This window comes from Crassostrea angulata, chromosome 9 (genome assembly GCF_025612915.1).
Source record: "Crassostrea angulata isolate pt1a10 chromosome 9, ASM2561291v2, whole genome shotgun sequence".
Classification (NCBI taxonomy): domain Eukaryota; kingdom Metazoa; phylum Mollusca; class Bivalvia; order Ostreida; family Ostreidae; genus Magallana; species Magallana angulata.
The window spans coordinates 4,915,563-4,938,993 of record NC_069119.1 but is presented as its reverse complement, the minus strand read 5'-3'; the positions used below and the strand labels follow the sequence as shown (position 1 = coordinate 4,938,993).

At 35.3% G+C, this 23,431-nt stretch overlaps 2 protein-coding genes and 1 long non-coding RNA gene across 4 annotated transcripts in view; 1 reads left to right on the top strand and 2 right to left on the bottom strand.

Annotated features, from left to right (window-relative positions):
• The window catches only part of LOC128164013 (sterol regulatory element-binding protein cleavage-activating protein-like), a 28,278-nt gene extending 15,532 nt beyond the window's left edge, over positions 1 to 12,746 (bottom strand). The window contains exons 1-12 of one of the 2 annotated variants that reach the window (XM_052827722.1): positions 12,648 to 12,746; positions 11,778 to 11,961; positions 11,310 to 11,466; positions 10,506 to 10,666; positions 10,016 to 10,153; positions 9,573 to 9,652; positions 9,000 to 9,114; positions 8,534 to 8,715; positions 1,288 to 1,414; positions 915 to 1,027; positions 572 to 666; positions 293 to 391 (exon numbers count right to left, since the gene is read on the bottom strand). In XM_052827722.1, the coding sequence (XP_052683682.1) occupies positions 293 to 391; positions 572 to 666; positions 915 to 1,027; positions 1,288 to 1,414; positions 8,534 to 8,715; positions 9,000 to 9,114; positions 9,573 to 9,652; positions 10,016 to 10,153; positions 10,506 to 10,666; positions 11,310 to 11,466; positions 11,778 to 11,890 (1,380 nt within the window). In that variant the 5' untranslated portion in view covers positions 11,891 to 11,961; positions 12,648 to 12,746. The remainder of the gene's footprint in view (positions 1 to 292; positions 392 to 571; positions 667 to 914; positions 1,028 to 1,287; positions 1,415 to 8,533; positions 8,716 to 8,999; positions 9,115 to 9,572; positions 9,653 to 10,015; positions 10,154 to 10,505; positions 10,667 to 11,309; positions 11,467 to 11,777; positions 11,962 to 12,647) is intronic. The other variant, XM_052827723.1, reaches the window with a different exon arrangement.
• LOC128164035 (uncharacterized) lies at positions 4,344 to 6,013 on the top strand. The gene is made up of 3 exons (XR_008240890.1): positions 4,344 to 4,691; positions 4,865 to 4,990; positions 5,407 to 6,013. It is a non-coding gene; the product is annotated as an uncharacterized LOC128164035 (long non-coding RNA).
• Positions 12,747 to 20,445: 7,699 nt separating the features above from the next.
• Positions 20,446 to 21,762, bottom strand: LOC128163262 (uncharacterized protein F54H12.2-like). Its single transcript, XM_052826807.1, has one exon. The coding sequence runs from the start codon at positions 21,760 to 21,762 to the stop codon at positions 20,446 to 20,448; it is 1,317 nt and encodes a 438-aa protein (XP_052682767.1).
• Positions 21,763 to 23,431: the final 1,669 nt, after the last annotated feature.

Below are 23,431 nucleotides of genomic sequence, written 5' to 3'. Positions count from 1 at the left end.
AAATAGTAACAAATCTACTTATCTGTCTTCATCAATGACAATAAAATGCGAGATACAAGAATTGAATAATCAGCTGGATTAATATGCAAGCTATGTTGTGATGTATATGTACCTGACTGTAACTCTAAATATATAAATAATACAGGTATATAAATACACACTAATCTTTTTATCCCATGAAATAATGTCAGTGTTCAAACCAAGTGCATTATGTCCAATATTTGAGGTGTAACTGGTGTAACAGGTATAAAACAAGATGTTGTTGAGACACATAGAATTTTGGATTTCTCACCTCCATCCGCCGAATATCGATGGATAAAGTGGTGAGGAAGAAGACATGTTGTAGAAAGAAATCCGTCAGAAGTCCCACCATAGCAAACAGGGCAAACTCCTACAAAAAAATAATGATACAGTTATATTTAAATGTAATGCAGACAGGCAATTTATACCCAACTCCAGTGTACATATACGGGCATTATAAATCAGTAATTGAAGATGACTTCCATGTACTATCAAAGAAGATAATACAAAGGTAAGACATGATAAGGAAGACATCCACCACTCAACAAACCTGAATCGCCGGTACAAATGTGAAGAAGCCCCCTACAACAATGATCAGCTCTGTGGCTAGGTTCTTTGTGATGGACCAGCCCTCGCGACTTATACCTACAAGAATCACAAGCTTTCTAAGATCATGTTTATCAGCATTCAGCAATGTTAAACTTTTGGTTAATACATATTTTAACAGTAGATTTGAAGAACTTGTTTTTTTTAGATGAAATATGATTCTTTCCCTTTAAAGTTAGATCAAGTATCCAATAGTGATAGAAGCTTGATTTGAGAATTTCTCTCCTTTCACATTAAGTGATAGATCTGATAGATGTTTTTTCTTGACCTTGACCCTGTTGACTGACCTTGAGCGATCCTCAGCCGAACATCCAGGTCAACCGGAGTAGACACGACGGACTTTGTGATGACAAGGACATTCTCCAGGCCAACGAACACCACAAGGTACGGGAATATCTCTCTAAAACATATAAATATGAATAATGTTAACTTTAGATATATATGTCTCACTCTACATAATTATACAGAATACATGGTCACTGTTTTTAAATAAGGACGGTAGGACTTATGATGTTTAACAGTAAAAAAACAAGATATACATGTAGAATGAAACTTGGCAAACCTTTCAACCTGAGTCCAAATATCTCTTATATTTGAAGACTTTTAATATGTATTATTTTTATCCTTCAACACAGACTTAGATCAGATAACTGAGCCTACCCGCCGTTGAGTGTGGGGGTGAGTCCAAACAGTGAGCAGAAGCTGACCGACATCAGTAGGGAGGCCACCACTGTCACCACCGCGCTCAGGGCCAGGCCCCACTTAGACTTCACCATCTCTATCTTCCCTGCAATGCAAAAAAACATCAGAAACTGGTCAATGTCACAGAATAACTAGCATTTTACAGAGGTTAATTGGTGCAGTTAATTTAACTGTGATATGGTATAGTATTGGAAGTGTATAGTGTAAGGCAGTACTGTTTATTTGAATAAACATACAGAATTCAGAGATAATGACAATTGTAAAGAAAACCAACTAGTAAAACAGAAGCAGTTTAAGCTTGCATTTATATGATAAACAGACCTCAAAATTCAATTTAAAACAAGTCCACATTTGTTATCTAATTATTTTTTTGGGTGGGGGGAGCAGTGTGATGACAATCTATTAAACAAGAGGCCAATTGGCCTTAACGGTCACCTGAGTAGCATATAACCCATACACAAACTTGTCGAGGAGTCTCATATATGCATTTAATTAATTAGGTTTCATACTGGAGTAGAAAAATTATAAATTTGTAATGACGACCACCTCCCTGCCTGAAATCTTTCAAAAAGAACTATGAAACCTATAATTTTGGCAAACAAGAGGCCCATGGGCCACATCGCTCACCTGAGGAACAATAGGTATGATAAAATCAGCTCAATGGAGTCATAATACAAACTATCTGGACAATATACAATAATTCATGTAAATCCTGTATAAATAAAATCCATTTTCCCCTGGATATTCTTATGTTTATAATCATTAGTCCCTTTTCTAACAGGATGATTTTATAGTCATATCATGTGTTGAGTATTGCAGTTCTCAAAAAGATCCCTAACAATAGTTTATATATGGGATATAAACGTACAGTAAACTCTCAATCTTCTCGTGAGGCCAAAGAATTGTCCTGGGGCCAAAGTCTTAACAATTATAAAGAATCATCTGGATGATTAGTTTCTGAGAAGATTTTTAAAGATTTACCCTATAAATTCCTTTGTTAAACTTTGATCCCCCCCCCCCCATTGTGGCCCCACCCTACCCCTGGGGATCATTATTTTCACAACTTTGAATCTACACTACCTGAGGATGCTTTCACACAAGTTCCAGCTTTCCTGGCTGATTGGTTTCTGAGAAGAAGATTTTTAAAGATGACTCTGTTTATTCCTATGTAAAACATCGACCTCCCATTGTGGCCCAAACCTACCCCCAGGGGTCATGCTTTTCACAAATTTGAATCTACACTAACTGAGGATGCTTCCACACAAGTTCCAGCTTTGCCTTCGAATTAGTTACTGAGAAGAAGATTTTTAAAGATTTACTGTATATATTCCTATGTTAAACTTCGATCCCCCATTGTGGCCCAACCCTACCCCCGGGGGTCATGATTTTTACAACTTTGAATTTACACTCCCTGAGGATGCATCCACACATGTGTCAGCTTTCCTGGCTGATTAGTTTCTGAGAAGAAGATTTTTAAAGATTAACTGTGTATATTCCTATGTAAAACGTCGATCTCCCATTGTGGCCCAAACCTACCCCCGGGGGTCATGATTTTCACAAATTTGAATCTTCACTACATAAGGATGCATCCACACAAGTGTCAGCTTTCCTGGCCAATTAGTTTCTGAGAAGAAGATTTTTAAAGATTTACTTTTTATATTCATATGTTAAACTTCGACCCTCCATTGTGGCCCCACCCTATCCCCAGGGGTCATGATTTTCACATCTTTGAATCTACACTACCTGAGGATACTTCCACACAAGTTTCAGCTTTCCTGGCCGATTAGTTTCTGAGAAGAGGATTTCTAAAGATTTACTCTATATATTCATTTGTTAAACTTCGACGCCCCATTGTGGCCCCATTCTCAGGTGAGCTAAAAAGGTTAAGTTTACAATTCAATAAGTTGGTTTCTGGAAGAACAGATTTTGAAAATTTTCGTAATAAATATTGACAATTTTTTTACTTTTTAAAGCGCCAAGCATAGCTCAGCCCTTTATTGTCGTTAGACTTCAACTTCCGGTGCATCGAATAACCGCCCCCTCTTAGCAAAAGTATACATCATTTAAACTGGTTAGGGAACCAGTTTCAGGGGTTTATGCACGTAACTGCACGGGCTATTGTGAATCTAATTTACGGGTTATTGTGAAATTAATGTACGGGGCTTACATACATCATTGCAGGGACTGTCATGCAGTGATGAGGAAATATAGTGCGTATACAGAAGCTGAAATGCTATATACATATATCTGTTATATACATACAGAAGCTGGGTTAGCGCTTTTCAGTACTATCAGTACTTTGATTTAATCTTTAGCTTTTAAGATCTGTGTACAAACATAGAATTGTTAGCAAATCTCTGTATCTTGCTTATAATTCGAAGCAAACACTCAAAAATGGTTAGTAAATAGAAATTGTTAACAATTAAACACAAGAAACATGCACTACATGTATAACAAATAAAGAACACAATTTATTTTTTCGAAATGAATCATATATATACATGTATATACCTACATATTTCCGTAAGCGATATCAAACTCTATTTAAACTGAATAAACTAGAGAAAATGCCGAGCATCTCAACAAAAACCTATTGCATTATAATCTACCATTACGCAAAAAATAATGCCGAATTACCGATAGAATGAATTGTATTTCAGTACTCCTACATCAGATTTTGCTTAATTTGCGCAGGTAAACAGTTAACGTAACTGTTTGATTTACCGAAGTCTCTGTTTGATTTGATACGTAAAAATCACGAAATACAGACGACAGTTTCCAGGTTACAAAGCATAAATAATGAAAACGAAACGAAAATCAGAACAAGCTAACATCAACGTCATGTGTGAAAACTGTCAACGCATTGAAATATTTAGCCTCAATTTACTTCACAAAATAGGCACCAATATATTTTTCATGTTTCAAAAATTTCCCTTCATACGCGAACTGTTGCACAACAAGCAAATTCATCATAGTCAGATCGACCCTTTTTCGTATAATGTCATGGCTGCTTTAAGGTGGAAGGCTACATCGTCACAAACATGTCTGACTTCCGTTCGAAACGCCATTGTGTTCCGGATTGATAACATTATGTCGTGGTACAAAATAGCTATACACCGTTTAATTGAACTCTTCTAACTAAGGAGACGAGATAGGACTGAAATCACCAAAACGCTTAGAAAATATGTCAATAATTCTTCCTGTTTAAAGCTTTTAACTAACATTGATTATCAGCTGTTTTGTACGGAAAACGTGGACTCTAAATAATATACCGTTTCCCTGCTCTGCTGCTATTGGCAATACATTTTTGTCATGTCATCTGCAACAGACGATCATACATATGTGGCGGATTATCGATATAGGTAAGCAGATGTCAAATTTTCATTTAAACTATATATGTATGATGAATATAAAACGAAAGTACCGTAGTACGATCTCTTGAATTGATCCTAACTTCCCAAATTAAAAATAAATTTGCAGTAAAAGACTTTCACTGAAACTTTGACATTAAACTAATGTATTTTGATTTAAATAGATACAGCTAGGTAGCAATAGCAGTGGAAGCCCGGATTTGCAAGCAAAATGAGGGAAAGACAGGATTCTGAAAAGGAGCACGTTTTTCATTTCCACACATGCATGTGTATCACTATGGACATCTAATGTATGTATTAATATGCGTATGGTTGTTCTTTATAATTGCTATTGTGTATAAAAAAGTAAAAGGCAATTTATAATATAATTAACTACTAATATTTTGTTCTGAAGAGTTAAATATATATAATGCATTCATCAATAATATAATTTTTCAGCTTCAAACATTATCATAAGCACTACTTATCTTATATCTACATATTTAGCATAGACTTGTTCCTTTTTTAATTTTTCTTCGTGTTTTTTGTTAATCAAAAAATTGATCCCAAGATATTTGAGACCATGTAAAATAAAGAAAGACAACTCTTAAACAGGATCTTTCATACCAAGATTTTTGCAATAATTAAGTATTTCCTTTAATTTTTCAATTTCATTCAATTTCTTTTCTTTATCCCATTCACCAACGAATATTGTTTATATTTTCAGGTTTTTGTGGGATTTTGTCCAGCAGTTTGCCTTAACAGAATTTTTTTATAGTTTAGTTTCATATTTATGTGGATTCCAATAAAAATCATACAAACTTCATTCATTATTTTTTTGTTTTTCATTTCTAAACTTAATAACATTTCACTTTCATAAGAATTTTAAAACAGAAATGTTTAAAAATTTGATAAATATGGGGTTATCTGGAACCAGACTGATATTTTAAAAATTCTCTAGAAAATAGTGTATTGTATTTTGAGGTATATTATTGTTGAATACTGTGCCTAGTATTGGTAACAAATGCATGCAACAAAAATCTCCTACACTTATTTGGTGTAGAGATCCACCTTAAACAAAGAACCTCGTTTTAGAAGTATGGAATACGAGTCTTGGTAAAATGGGTAAGCAAAACCGGGCCGTGGCAAAATAAAAGCCGGGGCAGATCGGCAATCGTCAATTCCAAATACGCATTATTTTGCAGCAATATTTACAGCAAATACAAATATACTGGTCCATCAAATATCCTGAAATTTCAATGAGATTGGCAGAATAATAACTGCTTATCTTTTGTTTTGCCCAGGCCAAGTCTTGTCTACCCATTTTACCGGATGCCGAATCCGAGGCTATTACAGGTTGCACTACAGTATTAAATTCTACTATATATTCTTACCAAAATTGCACAACTTTACATACAGATTAAAAATTCAAAACGAACTTCTGGAAAAAATCCTCTTGACATCTTTTTAAACAACGCTTCATTTACAAGTTTCTAGCAAAATACACACGTGCATCCAGCAAGGCGTGCGACTTTGTTTACATCGAAGTTACACATGTGCTTGAAAATCAAGCCCGGGACTTTTCACCCCCTCCAGAAACAACGCGCATCAAAAATTCAAATGACCTCGCATTATTACAAAACTGGGATAGTTAGACCTCTTACACATTGTTTTTCATCTCATACAAAAAATCAGCTCCTGTCTCGAGCGGAACCGCCCCGAATTCAAAGGAAAATTCGGGAATTATTTTGGCTCAGCCATGTTTTGACGTGAACCTTCAGTGAAATACTGTTATGACACCATTAAACTGATTGAAACACGCATTTCCTTTATTATTATTTTCGTAATAACTCAGATTTGAAACAGAATTAGACCTTAATTTTTGCAATTTATATTTTCCTTCCCATAAGGATAATTTATGCTAAACTACGTTGAATTGGAATCAGTAGTTCTTGAGAAGAAGATTTTTAAAAATGCACCCCCCTTTTTCTACAGTTTTAAGGTTTTCTCCGCTTTGAATACAGATCGGACTTTTATTTCTGCAATTTATATTCGCCCTCCCATAAGGATGCTTTGTGCCAAATTTGGTTGAAATTGGATAAGCGGTTTTAGAGAAGAAGTTCAAAATGTAAAAAGTTTACAGACGGACAGACAGACGGACGGACGGACGGACGGACGGACGGACGACGGACAAAAAGTGATCAGAATAGCTCACTTGAGCTTTCAGCTCAGGTGAGCTAAAAACTTAAAGATCTGATCTACAAAATCATGAATTCAGTTTTCTTTTCAGGTGTGTGGGAGTAAAGAAGATAATTTTTTAACACTATATGCATTAACACCTATATATCCATTTTGGCCCTGCCCTAGAGTCAAAACCCATACTCCCGGGGAAATCAAAATTAAAATTTCAGTAGAGGACTTCCTGGTAAACATAATTATAAGTCAGTTTTTAATACAGATGTGTGAGAATCGAGAACATTATATGCATTAACACTATTGCCATATTGCCCCCCCCCCCAACCTCATGTCCTGAACCCCTGACCCAGAGGCCATGAATTTAACAATTTAGGTAGAGGAGTTAGTGGACATTATAATCATTTATTCAGTTTTTTGCCCACATGTGTTGGAGTAAAGAAGAAGATATTATAAGATTTTAAACATTTTTACAATATGGCCATATTGACCCCACCCTAGAGCCTGAACCCCTAACAAAAGGGTCAAGAATTTTACAATTTTGGTAGAAGGCTTCATGGACATTATAACCAGGCATTTAGTTTTTAACAAATATATATGAAAGTAGAGAAGAAGATTTTCTAAGATTTAATTTTTTTTTACTAAACAGCCATATTGGCCCCATCCTAGAGCCTAAACCCATGACCCAGGGGACATGAATTTCGCAATTTTAGTAGAAGGCTTCATGGACATCATAATCATGCACTTAGTTTTTAACAAATATATATGGGAGTAGAGAAGAAGATTTTCTAAGATTTAATACATTTTTACTATATGGCCATATTGGCCCCACCCTAGAGCCTGAACCCCAGTCCCAGGGGTCATGAATTTCACAATTTTGGTAGAGGGCCTCATGGACATCATAATCATGCATTTAGTTTTTAATAAATATAAATGGGAGTAGAGAAGATTTTCTAAGATTTAATACATTTTTAATATATGGCCATATTGGCCCCACCCTAGAGCCTGAACCCATGACCCAGGGGTCAGGAATTTCACAATTTTGGTAGAAGGCCTCATGGACATCATAACCAGGCATTTAGTTTTTAACAAATATATATGGGAGTAGAGAAGAAGATTTTCTAAGATTAAATACATTTTTACTATATGGCCATATTGGCCCCATCCTAGAGCCTGAACCCCTGACCTAGGGGTCATGAATTTCACAATTTTGGTAGAGGGAGATTTTCTAAGATTTAATACATTTTTACTATATGGCCATATTGGCCCCACCCTAGAGCCTGAAACCCTGAACCAGAGTCCATGAATTTCACAATTTTGGTAGAAGGCTTCATGGACATCATAACCATGCATTCAGTTTTTTCCTCACAATTGTGTAAATAGAGAAGAAGATTTTTGAAAATTTTGCTTTTTTTGCATATTTGGCCCCGCCCCTGGCACCCCAGGGGTGGTAGAGCCATGAATTTCACAATTAAGATTCTTCTTACCATAGAGATGCTTCACACCAAAAATGGTAACAATTGGCCTGGTAGTTTTCAAGAAGAAGTTTAAAATGTAAAATTGATATTGACGACACACGACGACGGACGAAGACCAATTGCAATAGGTCACCTGAGTGACTCAGGTGACCTTAAAAAGGAGATGGCAATGTGTATACTCACTGACAGAGAAGTAGATGTACATGAGCAGGAATACATATGTGATGATGAGATAGGTGTGCTCCGTGAACACCTTGCTGTCGGGGTAGTGGATGTGTATGATCGTGTTCACCTGACTGTTGTTTACGTTCTGTGCCGTCTCTGGGTAGATATCCTCCAGGCGCGACTTCAGGGCCAGCAGAAATCTGAAACAAGAAATGGAACAATCTTTTGCGAAAGATGGTTCATTCGGTTGACTTTGGATTTATCGAAATTAATCAAAACTGAGGAGTAAATCTGAGAATTAAAATCAAAATTATGATAGTTTTTTCTTCAATTTTAAATTTCAATACAAAAAAGGTTATTGCTAAAAATATACATTTAAAATAAAAAAACCTATCTAAAAAAAGAGAAAAATTCATTATTCTTATATTAGGGACTGTTGACAAGTTCCCTGAGCTGAAGGTGAAGGTTATAGGGAGGAACTGACCGCTGGTCGTAGGTCTTCATGGCGATGGTGATCGCAAAGCTTATGGTTCTTTGTTGATTTCTGATGAAGTAGCGAGCTATCCCAGAATTCTTCCAAGGAATCCCAAACAGAATATCTGTATACAATAGAGTAATAATCCAACAAATAAAATCATTTCTTTGTTTCAGTGACAAAAATGCCAATTTGTATAAAATACTTTACTCCCTCGGACAAATTGTTGTGGTGGGATATAACATAAATGCCAATTAGTAGAATATATTTTACTCCCTTAGACAAACTGTTGAGGTGGGATATAACAAAAATGCCAATTAGTTGAAAATATTTTACTCCCTTGGAAAAATTGAAGTGGTGGGATATGTAGCATAACTATAAACTCTGTATTCGGGCGGTTTTATGTCTGGTATTGTACAAATATACCAAAAATTGTTGGCAAAATTGAAAGAGAACCAAAGTGCAGTACTTTAGTGTATTAAACACTGCAATGCTTTAAGTCAAACCATATTCATTTTAGATTGGTACATTACATCTAACGATACTATATAAGATTTTCAACAGGAGACCAGTTGGATTTACCTCTAAGATAGGGAGGTGTTTCAAGAGGTTGTCCATGTCTTTTGAATAAGGTTTTGAGAATTTCCCCATCTCCAACATACCTGATAAAGAAAATGAAGTCACTATGCAGAACACAATAAAAATGTAGGTATTATTTCTTAATACAGAATATCAGGAATCTTTGAAATACATGCATATCAATTCTGTCTTTCTGCACAACTTGGAAATTTTATCAACCAAAGAACAGCCATGAACAATTACGTTTTGTTCAGAACACAGAAATAAATCAAGTATTAACTCCAAACTCAGAATAAAAAAACTCGAATATTTCTGGTGTAAATGTATATGCTCGATGGGTATCCATTTCATTTCTTGTACAGTTTAGAAATTTTTATCAACCAGTTGAAATCAATGCACTGATTTACACTGTAACAGAGTACTAATATGAATACATTTGTACTTACATTTCTTTCCTGCCAAACCAGAAGTTAGCGGGGGACAGGGTCAGACAGGAGTACTTGGGGAGGAACTCCTTGAACTTGATCTGAGGGAGAACTTCCCCCACACGCAGACAAATGTCAGACAATGAGTACTCAGTCACACTGAAAATATAAATAAAATATAATGAAGTGGCATTTAGATTTGTGAGGACCAATTTTCAAAGATTGTCAATATTTTAAGGATTCGTTGGGATGATATTTCATGAATTTGCTTCTAAAGTTTATGTATAAAGAATTAAAAGTTTTTTTATTTTTTGGGATGTTTAATTGTGGTTTAGGGATCCCAATGAATTCATGAAAATTGAGTTTCTACAAATATTCACGATTCCACAGTTAATGTATGCAAGTAAGAAAATGTGAAAGAGAGCAAGTTTTGCCAAACCTTCCCTATGTTATTTTTTTAAACAAGGGTCTTTTTTTTTATCAACATTCAGTTCTCATTATCTCCACTTACCTATCTTTGAATTTGAACTTTTCCATCTCCTCCAAAATTTCAAAAACTTTCAACAAAGGCGATCGAAATGCGTCATCTGGCACCATGTATTCTTGTTTCCATGGTGACACAGTTGCCTTGACAATAATTTGCTGGATGTATCCTACCGGGACTCCTAGATACTGCAAATTAAGAATGGCAGATAGAATTATGTTGAGTAATTCAAAATAAAACATGTTCAGTTGCCTCAATAAACCAGGGATGAAAATTTTGGTTAAATAACCACAGTTTCATATTTCACATGATTTTTGAAAGAATTAAAAAAATCTATTTCGAATCAACAATAAAAAAAGTTTTTCATTTAAACTTAAAAGTGAAGACACACAAATGCTTTTAACATGGTTTAAACATGCTCATAACGAAGAGCCAGGGGCGGGGAATTTTGCTTCGTAATAAGCGTAATTCTTTTTATCCGTCAATTTTACAAGATTTAACAAAGTCATGGGTAATGAAGTTCACTTCGCTATAAGCATCAATTCATTATAATTTAAGCATGTTCGCTATAACCATGATTTACTTTACATGATAAATCTTGACAAATCTACGGGGGAAATAGTTACATTCCCATGAACTGATAGCTTTTGTTTCGAAGGCGTAATCTCTATTACTATGACAGTATTCTACTACCAAGGTATTTACATCAGCACTGACCAGAAATTAATTGACAACCAACAATGCATTAAAATGATCCCATAGCTACAATATTTGAGAACTGATTCTTTAAATTTCAATTTCTTTCAAATTCATAAAACAAGCCTGGATTACCCAGGGAGGTTTGAGTAAATCTGAAGGGCGGCGATTCTTCTCCGCCTGTGGGAGAGGAGCTTCTGGAGATTCCTCCGAGGGGACCCGGTAATCCGTCAGTCTTTCCTGGTGCTGGGAGGGAACATTTCCTGGGAGAGGCATGTTCATCAGGGGGTAACTGGAAAAAAACAAAGGAGGGTTCAAATTTTACGATTTAAAAAAAAATAATGAGGTTACCAGCAATCATTTATCATAGTGTGATCAGAGACAGCTAGACAAATGAATTACTGCTTGGGAGACTCAGAGAAATTGCCAAAGGTACAGCCAATATAATAATACATGTATTATGTTATTTAGTATGAAGCAAAAATATCTGACCAAGAATTTGCACGATTCATATCAACCAATTATCAAATTATCAAACCAATTTAATAATGATGTGTTAGTTAACATTGCAGGGAATTTTACTGACGATGAACTGCTACTCACAAAGACGTAAGCATGATGCATATGACAGCAGTCAGAATGGAGTATGGGTGACTGGCACAAAACAACCCGTGGGTATAAAACACCCGCGTCACAAACTCCTGAAGGGTCCTCATGACTGACCAGTGGGATCCAGAGACAGGCAGTTAAGTTACCCCTGACATTCTCATCTGATGACTCTTGAATCCTGTTATAAGAAAGATTAAAATTCTCATTACTGTACACGTAGATTAAGAATGCATTAGGAACTCATAAATGGTTGAGAAATGTTTCAAGGAAGTTTGGTACATGATTCAGATTGGTAAATTCATCTACAATGCAGTACAAAATGTACAAAGAAATATGTGTAAAAATGTCAGTCTTCAATTTTGCAGATTAGTTCACTATAAAAGAAGTGGGAGTTGCGAAATTCTGTACCAAGTTAATTTCACTAGCAAGAGTCTTCATTAATTTGAGTTAAAAAGATCTACACAAGGAACACTTGTTTGTTTTTATTAATTAGCAGATTATAAAGGATGCATTTAAATAGTCAACGCAACTTTGTTACATCACTGACCATGTCGACATGCTCAAGTGCCGAAGACTACCTTTAATCTGTTGAAGTGGCGTGAAGGGGAGGGGGTTGAAAATGAGAATTGTTTAACAAGTCTTCAAAAACTCTCATTAAGACGGCGAAGAAAATAATGTATTCTCAAGACGTATAAAAACAGTAGGCCTATACGCGTCCCTATACAACGCGCAAAACATGCACGCTTGAGTCTATGACAAACTGCAAGCAATTATTTCAGAGGAAATTCGAAATCAATATCAATTTTATTCCAAAGACTAGAGATACGAATATTTTCAGTCATCAAATTTCATATGTTAAGTTACCTGGCGTGTTTTAGATAAATAACACCCTCTTACTTCTCTTACAAAATAAAAAATCTCAGATCATATGTTACTTCCGGTGTCTTGAAAGTTAGTTTGATTGGTCGAATATTCGTATTTTCAGCAATCGTACGATTAACTATTCTCTTTTAATCCCTATGACTCATTTGGAATTTCCAATTTCATTCGGATGGTCGAGTGCTAATGGCAATTTTTAGACTATTAAACAAAACCTTTGTGTAAATAAATAAATAAAAATAAATTTATAGCGAAAATATTCCGATTATTTGCTTTACCTTAAAAATAGCTAGGTAATATAGTCTATAGTTTATGGCTAAAATCTAATGGATGTCCGCCCTTTTTAAATAGTTTGCTTGGTATACATATTGATAAGTGACATTTGACTGAGATAAACGCATCTATTTCTTTTTTCATCTCATGGAAATGAATTGCTTAACTTTTAAACCGTTGATTGAAACACATTTAATTAGTACTCATGTAATTTGATATGCATGTACTATGTTTTTGTTGTGTCATTTAAGTATTTTATGAAAACTTTTTCCTTTCAATGTGTTTCAAATTTCATATAATTCAAAACTAAAAATAGGTGGAAAAATCTGTAAGATTAGGAAAATAAGCATCTACCGATATATTTGGCGGTACATTGTGATGTATATACAGTATATATATAGTTATAATGAGGCCCATAAGAACACTTAGTCTAGAGTTTGATTCTTCTAAAGTTTTTTTTGGAGTAAACGGTAAAATGTTATAAAGAATGAATAAAAGAATGAATGGGGAAAAGGAGACTTAACTTTCACGCCTTTGTCTTACTATATATACATGTACGTGCAAATATTCTTATATGTATGTTACAATTCAACAAATTATAATCATAGTTACGCCACTGCCATAGTGATACATTCCTTTATGATGATTGTTCGCTAAACTACTCTGAGCCATTCAACATTTTGAATTCAATTTAGTTGTCCTTGTAAAATGTATAAAGTTCCAGTCTCTTTGAAGTTAGGACAGTTTCGATCTCTTGAGAGTTAATACAGTTCCGATGATATAAGCTGATTACAATCTTACAACCTCTGAATATATCTGACTTCACCGAATCTGGTTGTGTACTGTATTCCTTGTCTTTTGGTCAAAATTGAATTCTTCTACCACCATGCGATCACTTCACGATTTTGTGACGTCATCTTCTGTGGAAGTGTTATAATGATGGTTTAACGTAAGGACGCGAAATAACAAGATTTCTGTAATTTTGACATCTTTCAATGAATGAACGGTGGTACGCATAATTCGCTGAAAGTTATGAAATTTTTAAAGGAGCATGGTCACGATTTTGGTCAAATTCTATATTTTTGTTTTTATTGTTTACAATGCTTTAGGAATGCATTTCCAGTGACCGAATGAAATTTGAGAGTTAGAAATATAAGCAAGATACAGGACTCTCAATTCCTTTACATGTAAACAAGGCTCGTGCCCAGTTTTTGTTTACATAGGTTCAATTTACCAATAAAAAATCTTTTTAAAGCTGATTTGTCTGTCTATCGTTTAACACATTTATTTTAGGTCCAAAACTAGAATTTTTACTTCAATATTCAAAATGTAAACAAAAGATTTACATGGCAAAGAATTGTAGGCTCTGTAACTCGCTTATAACTTCACGAATTACACTCAAATGTTGGTGGTCTATTTGAAATGCCTTAGTGAAGCATTGTAAACATTTAGATCGGAAAAATAATGTTTGACCAAACTCGTGCCATGCCCCTTTAAAATCGGAAAAAAGACACCATAAATCAAGACATTCACTGGAGTGACAGAAACAGAAGTGAAAATTAAAAAGAGATTTTCTGTTAAAACGACAATGAAATATAAAGTTTTGATGTGCTTAGCATAAATTGTATTTTCTTTTCTTTCTTTTTAGAATCTTTTCATAAGTGCAAATGTTTAATTAAAAATATGCCATACAGACTTTATAAGATTCAAGCTTTTGTTTCTGATAAAGCAAAATAGAGTTTGGAGTAATGAGTTCATGATAAGCCTTTTCATAATATCAATTTTCAATGTAATCATACCAAACAAACTTTGTAAGATTCATGTTCTTTTGTATTTGATAAAGCATTATAGAGTACACCTTTATATATCTTGATAACTTTGTATATATTGAGACTACAGTTTTGTAAAGTGAGATAAAGAACATTAAATCATGATATCATTTGCAAAATCATATTATTATCTGTTAAATCGTAGTTCTATCTGTTACTTTTATAATACAGTATATTTTTTAGTTGTAGCCATAAACATAAGATATATATTTTTTGTGAGAGATTTTTTGTAAAAGAAGAAAAGTATAAGAAAAAAAAAGCGGACAATTATTCGAGGTTTTGTTTTTTTTATCTTGAAAATAAACAAACAAATAATTAAAAGTGTTTTTCTGAATAGTTTTGTTTTTAACCGTTGGCTGCCAGGTTTTACAACCAGTGAATATGCCGAGCTGCTTCAGGTAAATTGTTTGGCAGTGAGTATGATGGAATGCTGTCGCAACAATATATTAAATGCAAATTAAGTTTTGTATGATTTAACACTTCCGACAATACATCAGACAGCCTGCAGTATTCAGGTAAAAAACAACTATTTTTAGATCAATTTTGCCAGGAGATACACTGAAATATCGACAAGGCCACAGAGCAGGACTATTTTTCTTCCGTGAACATGTGCTGCATATAGTACCTTATAGAGGTGGAGGTATAGGTGATGACGTAATTATTAGGGTCTCCAAAGGGTTTTTTTAGAAAAGGTAGCAATATAGAGGTCGTTTCTGATTGGCTGTTTTAGAGTGGTTGTATTATAGAGGTGATTTTTCATCACTATTTTTAGAAAAGGTAGCAATATAGAGGTCGTGTTTTCATTGGAGGATTGAATATAGAGGTGGTGACGAAGTTACTATTGAGGCCATATAGAGGGGTACTTTTTAGAACAGTAAATTTATAGAGTGTTTTGGAGTGCATTGAAAAAAGATGAGAAAAATCCCAAAACGTGGACATTGAATGAGAGTCGTTGGTTTGACAATAAGAAAGTTTGTATTAAAGATTTTAGAGAAGTGACCCGAAACGGCTACGATTTTGCTGACAGCTGGGGAACTAAAGATATTTTATTAAAACGTAGAGTTATGCCCCAGTGAACGCCTGATATGAAACACGATGAATGCAAGACAGACAAAGTTATCAATGAAAAAAGTTCAGTTTGACAATAAGGTCCACACTCTGTTAGTTCCATACGAAGATAGGAAAGGTGAATGGATGAAATATACCATCGATAGAGCTCATTTTAGGAGAAGAATTCAACAGACAGAAATGATATTGTTACCGATTATGAATAAGATAACAAAGTTATCAAAGGGCAAGTGAACTTAGACGATGTACTGTTTGGTTTTTTAAATTAGTGAATGAAACATTTTGACTGTTACATATAAATCTGAGTTTTTTTATGAGGGTCAATGTTATTGTTCCCGCTAAGGAGACCCAAGAGGGTGGCACTACCGCCGCCGCCGCCAGTCCCACCAAAGGCACCCACCTACCGCCACCGCCAGTCCCACCAAGGGCACCCAGGAGGGTGACACTACCGCCGCCGCCGCCAGTCCCACCAAGGGGCACCCAGGAGGGTGACACTACCGCCGCCGCTGCCAGTCCCACCAAAGGCACCCACCTACCGCCACCGCCAGTCCCACCAAGGGGCACCCAGGAGGGTGACACTACCGCCGCCGCTAGCACCACCAAAGGCACCCACCGCCACCACTAGTCCCCAAAAGAGCGCCCAGGAGGGTGGCACCACCACCACCGCCAGTCCTTTGTCTGGCCCTATATGGATCCTCTATTACGTTCAAGAAGTGGGAATTTGAAAAAACGTATTCCTGATGTTGAAAAGATTTGAGATCTACTTTAAGACTAAATCAAAAGTTCTGCGAGGATTGCGAAAGTCATCAGAATCAAACGGGCTTTTTGCAATGTTTACGATGTGAAATCTGAAAGGCTGGATGGCATATCAGAATGTGAAAAAACAGATAGTCATTGTGTTCAAAAAACACTTCAAGTGTTCAATAACTTTGTTATTTAACTATTTTAAGTTTTTTAAAATAAATTTATCTTTATTGACTTTTTAAAATTTTTATTAAGTTATAAGAAAGAAGTGTGTATTTAAAAGACACTTTTTAACTTTCGTAATCTCTTTTCATTATGGATTGTTAAAAAGTGCAGTACAAATGATAGCATAGAATGCAATAAAAAAAAAGGATGAGAAACACCCCAAAACGTTGACTTGAATGAGAATCGTTGGTTTGACAATAAGAAAGTTTGTATTAAAGATTTTAGAGAAGTGACCCGAAACGGTTACGATTTTGCTGACAGCTGGGGAACGAAAGAAATTTCATTAAAACGTAGAGTTATGACCCAGTGAGCGCCTGATATGAAACACGAAGATAGGAAAGGTGAATGGATGAATTATGCCATTGATAGAACCCATTTTAGGAAAAGAGTTCAACAGAAAAATATTTTTTTTTTTACCGATATTAAATTAAGTTATTAAAGGTCAACTGAACTTAGATAAAAAAAAATGTTTATTTTAGTGAAACTTTTCGACTGTAAAATCTGACGCGTATTGATTTGATATATAAAGTTTACTTTGACTCTTTTTTTCAAGAGAGGATGGAAGAATATAAAAAGTGAGTGTAGACTAAAAAATATTTTTAAACAATTTACGAACTTTTTCGAAAAGATGTTTTTCTGTTACATCGATATGAAAGTGTAACCTTTTACTTTGATAGATTAAAAAAATAATTAAGAACAATTATTTAACGATGTACATTTTGCTAAAAAAAATTATTTATAAGAAAGTTTTTGGAGGGTTTACAATAATGTGACGGTATAATAGGTGCATAGATATTTTTCGGTTAAGAATAGTATTTTTGTTGTTGTTTTTTTAAATACAAAATCATCTTTTTTCATTACTTTTTAAAGGTTTCATATAAATACTTTGCTTGAAATATCATTAATGACATAAAAATACTTTTAAGTAAGTAAAAAGATCAAAATAAGTCTCTACATTATGGAAAATTTTCTATGAACTAAAAAAAAAAATTTTGATAAATACATTCAATAAATTTCAGTTGAAAGATTTTTAAAATAAACTTTATTTAATGTCTTTAGTTTTTTTTACTCAAGTGTATTGAAAAAATAGTTATTTTTATCTTACAGATGTATAATAATGTATTTTTGTTGTTGTTTTTTTTTAAAATAAAAAGTCATCTTTTTTCATTAGTTTTTAAAGTTTTCATATAAATATTTTGCTTGAAATATCATTAATGACATAAAAACATGTATATTTTATTGTTTCAAATGGCGTTTTTGGAATTGTATATATAAACGATGATTTTTTTTTCACACTAGTTTTTTTCTACATTGGCCTTTAATAAAGAAAAAGTAAAATTTATAAGTGTTATTCTTTTCTTTCAGTAATGAATTATTTTCATACACATTTCATATATTAGGTTGTTGGACATGAAAAAAGATAAAGGTTGTAGAACATGAAAATAGATAAATATATTGGTCTGGTTTATCAACTTTTAATGTACACGCTTTGTTAAAACTTGAGCCACTTTATGTTTGTTTTAGTCACTGTTTTTTTCTTTGGAGGTTGATAGTTAGGAGGCGCTCCGTTTGTTTGTTTTTTAACCACATATCCACTACCGGTCTGTTCTTCGGAACGTTTCATCATTTCCTTATTGTGGATGAAAGATGTTGGAGTTTGAATGTCCATCAATGCTTGATAAAATTGTCGATATCCGGTAGGAGTTCCTTTTGAATAAGGGGTCAGCGCATGTTTCAGCAAATCGGTGATATGCGAGCCTTCGATGACGCTGTCTTTGTAAATTAAATTTCCATTGTCTTTCCAAGACAATACGTCACCGCCGTACTGAGATAAGAATTTAAGAAATCCTTTGGCTTTATTTTGATATTTAATTGGAATAACGTGTTCCAAGATATCGAGAACGTGCATCTGAGTGGGAATATCTTTGTCAGTGAGTGCGTCCTTCTCCGTCTCCAAGATTGTCTCTATACTCTTCGGGGGATGATCCTCCCGTTGAATCAGTTTTTGGTATTTTTCTTTTGGAACGAGTATTAGTTCTTGAGCCATTTTGAAAAAGATGTAGTGCAGGTTTGATCAGACGAGGTATGATGCTCTGATGCTTTAACAAAAGCTTTTTACGTTGAGACTTGTTCACTGTTCTGCTCACAAGGGTACTTATGACATTTTTGTACGGATACAGAGTTTTTATGTACTGCTTAGAGACCGGAATGGTCCCCTTGTAAACGTTAAACATCACCTCACACAAAGTCTGCATTTGAGAGGGTGTCATGGTCGACAACAGTGCTCGTCGCTGTTTCGTGCTCGTAGTGTATAACAGATCCAGAAAGGACAGATGCGTTTTAACTGTTCGGTTCATAACGATAAAATAGTTAAAAATAAGAAAGAAAAGGATTTTATTTCGGTAGATAGACAATGGTATCTTCGTTAGGTAAGATGCGCGTGCGCAATCTATAACTGTCCTCAGTACTGGGACTCATGTCCACAACTAGATATCCAAACGGTCTGGATGTGGCCTTGTCGTAAGCCTCCTTGAAATATTTTAACTTTAAAGGAAATACTTGAGATCCAAAAGTAAGCACCTGTCTAGAATCGCGTACATTACGAAAAAGAATGACATAATGACAATTTAAAGATATAGTTCTGGCAAACTTTCCGGGCATGTATAGATTCTGGGCCAACATGAACACACTGATTCGACGATGGTGTGCCGTCACGCAAAATAAATTGAGAGATTCCTCGCTCTTGGCAACTTGCATCATCATATCGTCTAGCACCAAAACAATGTGTTGTACACCCTCACTCCAATCTTCGATCTGTTCCTTAGAAGGTAGCCCTTGATGTAAAACCAATCTATCGATGTTTTTCTCCATTTCTTCGAACAAAGGTTGATATTCGGTATATGCAATTACTATTCGCTCGGGTGGCGTTTGAAACATACCATCGGCATGTTTTAATATTTCGTAAATAAGAGAAGTTTTACCACTCATAGTGGGTCCCACGATCATAGCTGTGGCGGGTGAATGAAAGGGTAAAAGTGATCTCTCTTTCCACCAAGCTTCCATGTTCATTAATTCCTCAGTTAAGACTGATTTTATTGTTAGAATACATACTATTTTTATAGAATAAAAAAAATTACATCAATTTTTATTCACAAAGCGTATGCATATATATGGTAAGTACAAAGGTTAGATGCAGTCCATTTGTTGAGATATAGTTCGATACACAAAAACATCAGGATTATCCTGCATTTTAAGAATATGTACAATGTCATTCATTGTATAATTTTGACATTTCATCAGTAAATAAAATAGTACATGATAACCACATGTCAAGGCATTTTTTTTCTGAATTTGAATTTCATTACAAATCATTTTTTCCGAATTATGATTTAAAAATTTTTTGATTCGTACATCGTAATGGTCAGGTAGTCGACCAAAACTGTCAAAAAATTCCGCTTTTCGAAAGCCATCTATCCAGATAACAATCCAGTGGGTCCCCGGGAGATGTGAAGGATCCGTATTACAAACGTAGGCCGAAGGGTAAACGTGGACGCTTTGTGGTAAGGTATCTGGTGAAAATACGCCTCTGACAAAGTTCCTAAGCAGTTTATGTCCCTTAACAATGCATAGGATGTCGGATGAATTCATACTTTAGTGTATTTGATGTCCCGTGATTGGTCCACTTCCAAGAGGGCCGGAAATTCTGCGTAGGCCAGACAGTTCAAGGTTTCCGTTGTATTGGCAGCAAATTTGACTTCGAGTCGAACGTTTCCTTGTCTCACCAGGTTTATATACTCTTCACCTAGGTCACTAGGGGCCAGGCTAAAAGTGTATATGGTATATCCTTTGCCAAACTGACTTCTTGTTATTTCCAATCCTGCATCTTTGTTCCATTTTTCTGCCGTTTCAAATAAATTGACAAAGAGTGTGACGTAATTTTGATTAGTTCCTACGTCGATTTTCATGGGGCGGGTAGGCATGCTTTCCCCGTTCACGTAAAGTGCAATCTCTTCCACAAGGTTCTGGAAGTTGAATGGGTTCTTCTCGTAATGACCATTGACAGCTTTTTGAGATATGAAACAGAATGCGGCTTTGGTCGGTAAGGTGTTAGACCAAACGTTCTGCCAGATAAACGATCCAGAACCTTGAGTACAGGTGCTCATTTTTACTTCGGTTCTAGTCAGGGGGTATTTAGCCGTCTTGTCTTTCAAGATTTCAGCATGGTTGATCAAAATTCCACTGTCCACCTTAATCATGCATGCTTTAAAGGACACGTCTAGCAACTGCAACTTGTAGCTAGGGGAGGCTTCTTTGCTCATCAAGACAAAGGCAGCGGGGTTTCTAAACAGTTTCAAGTGTAAATCCACCCCATTGATCAAGTATTTATCAATTCTAAATATATCTTCGTACAATGGACCTTCTAAATCGAATATTTGGCTGTTTTGAGTAAATGCATAGCGATTGTTAAGGCCCCCATTGTTGCCTCCGTATGCGTCCGGATTGTCCATGTCGTCGTCGTCTGGATAGTACAGTTGGGACTGTAACTGGGATTGAGAGACATCACTACCGCTCGAAAGGAGAAGTTTTAGGTAGGCTTTCCAAGCATAGTAGCTAGTATTGAGGGACACAAGTTTTCCGTTCATATAAGTGTCTATCTGAGACCACATGGTTTGCAGTGGCAAATTAATGATCCCCGTTTTTTCCTGTGATGCCAAGGCTGCACCGTCGGTTTTAACAATCTTACATTTTACGTACAGGCGGCTTCTTCTTAAGTCTATGTACTCGTTACCCTGCCCAGGCACCGATATCTCGATCGGAGCGTCCTCCGTATCGAAGGAACTTACAGGTCTGCATTCACTAAAATAAATTTTATCCACAGCTACTTGATTGGGTGGAACGGTAAATAGAGCCAATTCTGCTGGAAGTCCAATGTCTGTTATTTTGTCACTTAAAAAAGCCATTCTTATTGATGTTTGACTTTTTTCTCAGCTCCGCTAAAAATACTGTCTCCTGTGTCTCGTTTTCTCTTCAGTCCTTTCTGAGGTGTTTTCTTTTTGAGTGTTGGTTTGGATTTGACGGTACGTTGTCTTATCTGTGTTTTTATAGTCTTCTCTGGTACGTGAGGAATATTTTCTTTGATGGCCTCTTTTATTTCCGCTTTGGCTCTCTCTTCTACGGCCGCCATAGGTGTCACTTGTTTCCCCACTACTTGATCTGTACTCTCCTTAGAGAACATGTGTGGGTTGACCGATATCATGTAAGGTTTTTTGGAAAACATACCTCCTAATCCCCCTCCTGTCTGTTTGCCTCTGTATTTACCAGGTCGAAAATGTCCATCAAACATCCTTTGATAAAATGTTTTCCACACACGTGGGTCTGATACGTAGGTTGAACCCATCATTGTATTTCAAACAAGCGTTTTTTCAAGAGTATGGTAACGGTAGTTATACCTTTCAAAAATGAAGCGGGTTGATTATTGACGTCTCTTATATACACTCTCACGTCTTGCAATTCACCCAATCGCAAAGGTACTTCGTATGGGTAATTATAAATGATGTTTCCCGATTTTTTACAGTTCACTAATCTCAAGAGAGGTAGTTCTCTGTCCCCCACTATAGAATCCTGACATAAATTACTACAAACGTACAATTCTGGTTGAGTGGATGTTGTGGACAAATTGAATTCCAAAAGTGAAACTGTCCAGTGCCCCTGTAGGTACAGTGGTTTGGGTAAATGAACAAAAAAGTCGTAAGGAGTGTTACCGATATAAATCTGTTGACTATCAGTAGATCTTAGAACCAATCTGATGCTCATTTTTGGAGATAATGACGTACAAAAAAGCAGCCTTCCTATTTAAACATTTTGCATGTCAGATTTCTTTATCCAAGAGTTAAATTTAGCAGGCCATTGATGCCAAGACACCAGGATCTCTACCGTTCCTTTTCTTTTTCTTTCTTTTAAAATCTTATCGATTTTCCAGATAGAATTGTCACTTGTGCGTACTTTCTGAAGTTCCTGTGAATAAAAAGTACCAGTTATAGGCTCTTCAGCAAAGTCTTTTAATTTGTAGACGGGCAAACCCTGACTTCGGTATCTCCGACTAACCTTAAAAATTTCTCCCGTCCATTTTTGGTCGTATTCTCTCTGAAATGTTCGTCGCAAATGAGATATTCTAACTTTATCACCTACTTTGAATTTATAAGGTTTCTTTTTTTCTGCTATTTTAGAGTTTTTAATTTTTTTTAACACAACACCGGGCCTTTTGTTCCTTTGTAAATAAGCTCTATAACGAACCTCCTCTTCATTCTCTTTAGTCACAGATGCAGGAGTAATTCCCCCTAAAGGACGGGAAGGAGTGTTATTAATGCTATCAGTAACTGCCTGTAGCTTACTCAAAAATTCGTAAGATTGATTATGAGTAAACATGCGCTGCAATCTGTTTTCCAAATTTTGAATGCTCCTTTCTGCAAAATTACTTTTTGTTTCATTTTCCGTAAAAGTTTGGTGTACGCCTTCTTTTTCCAAAAAAGAGGACACCCACCGATTTTTAAATTCACTTCCTTTATCGGTTCTAAATACTTTGGGTTTTCTTCCATTAGCAAAAATCCCTTTTAAAGCTTCTATTACATA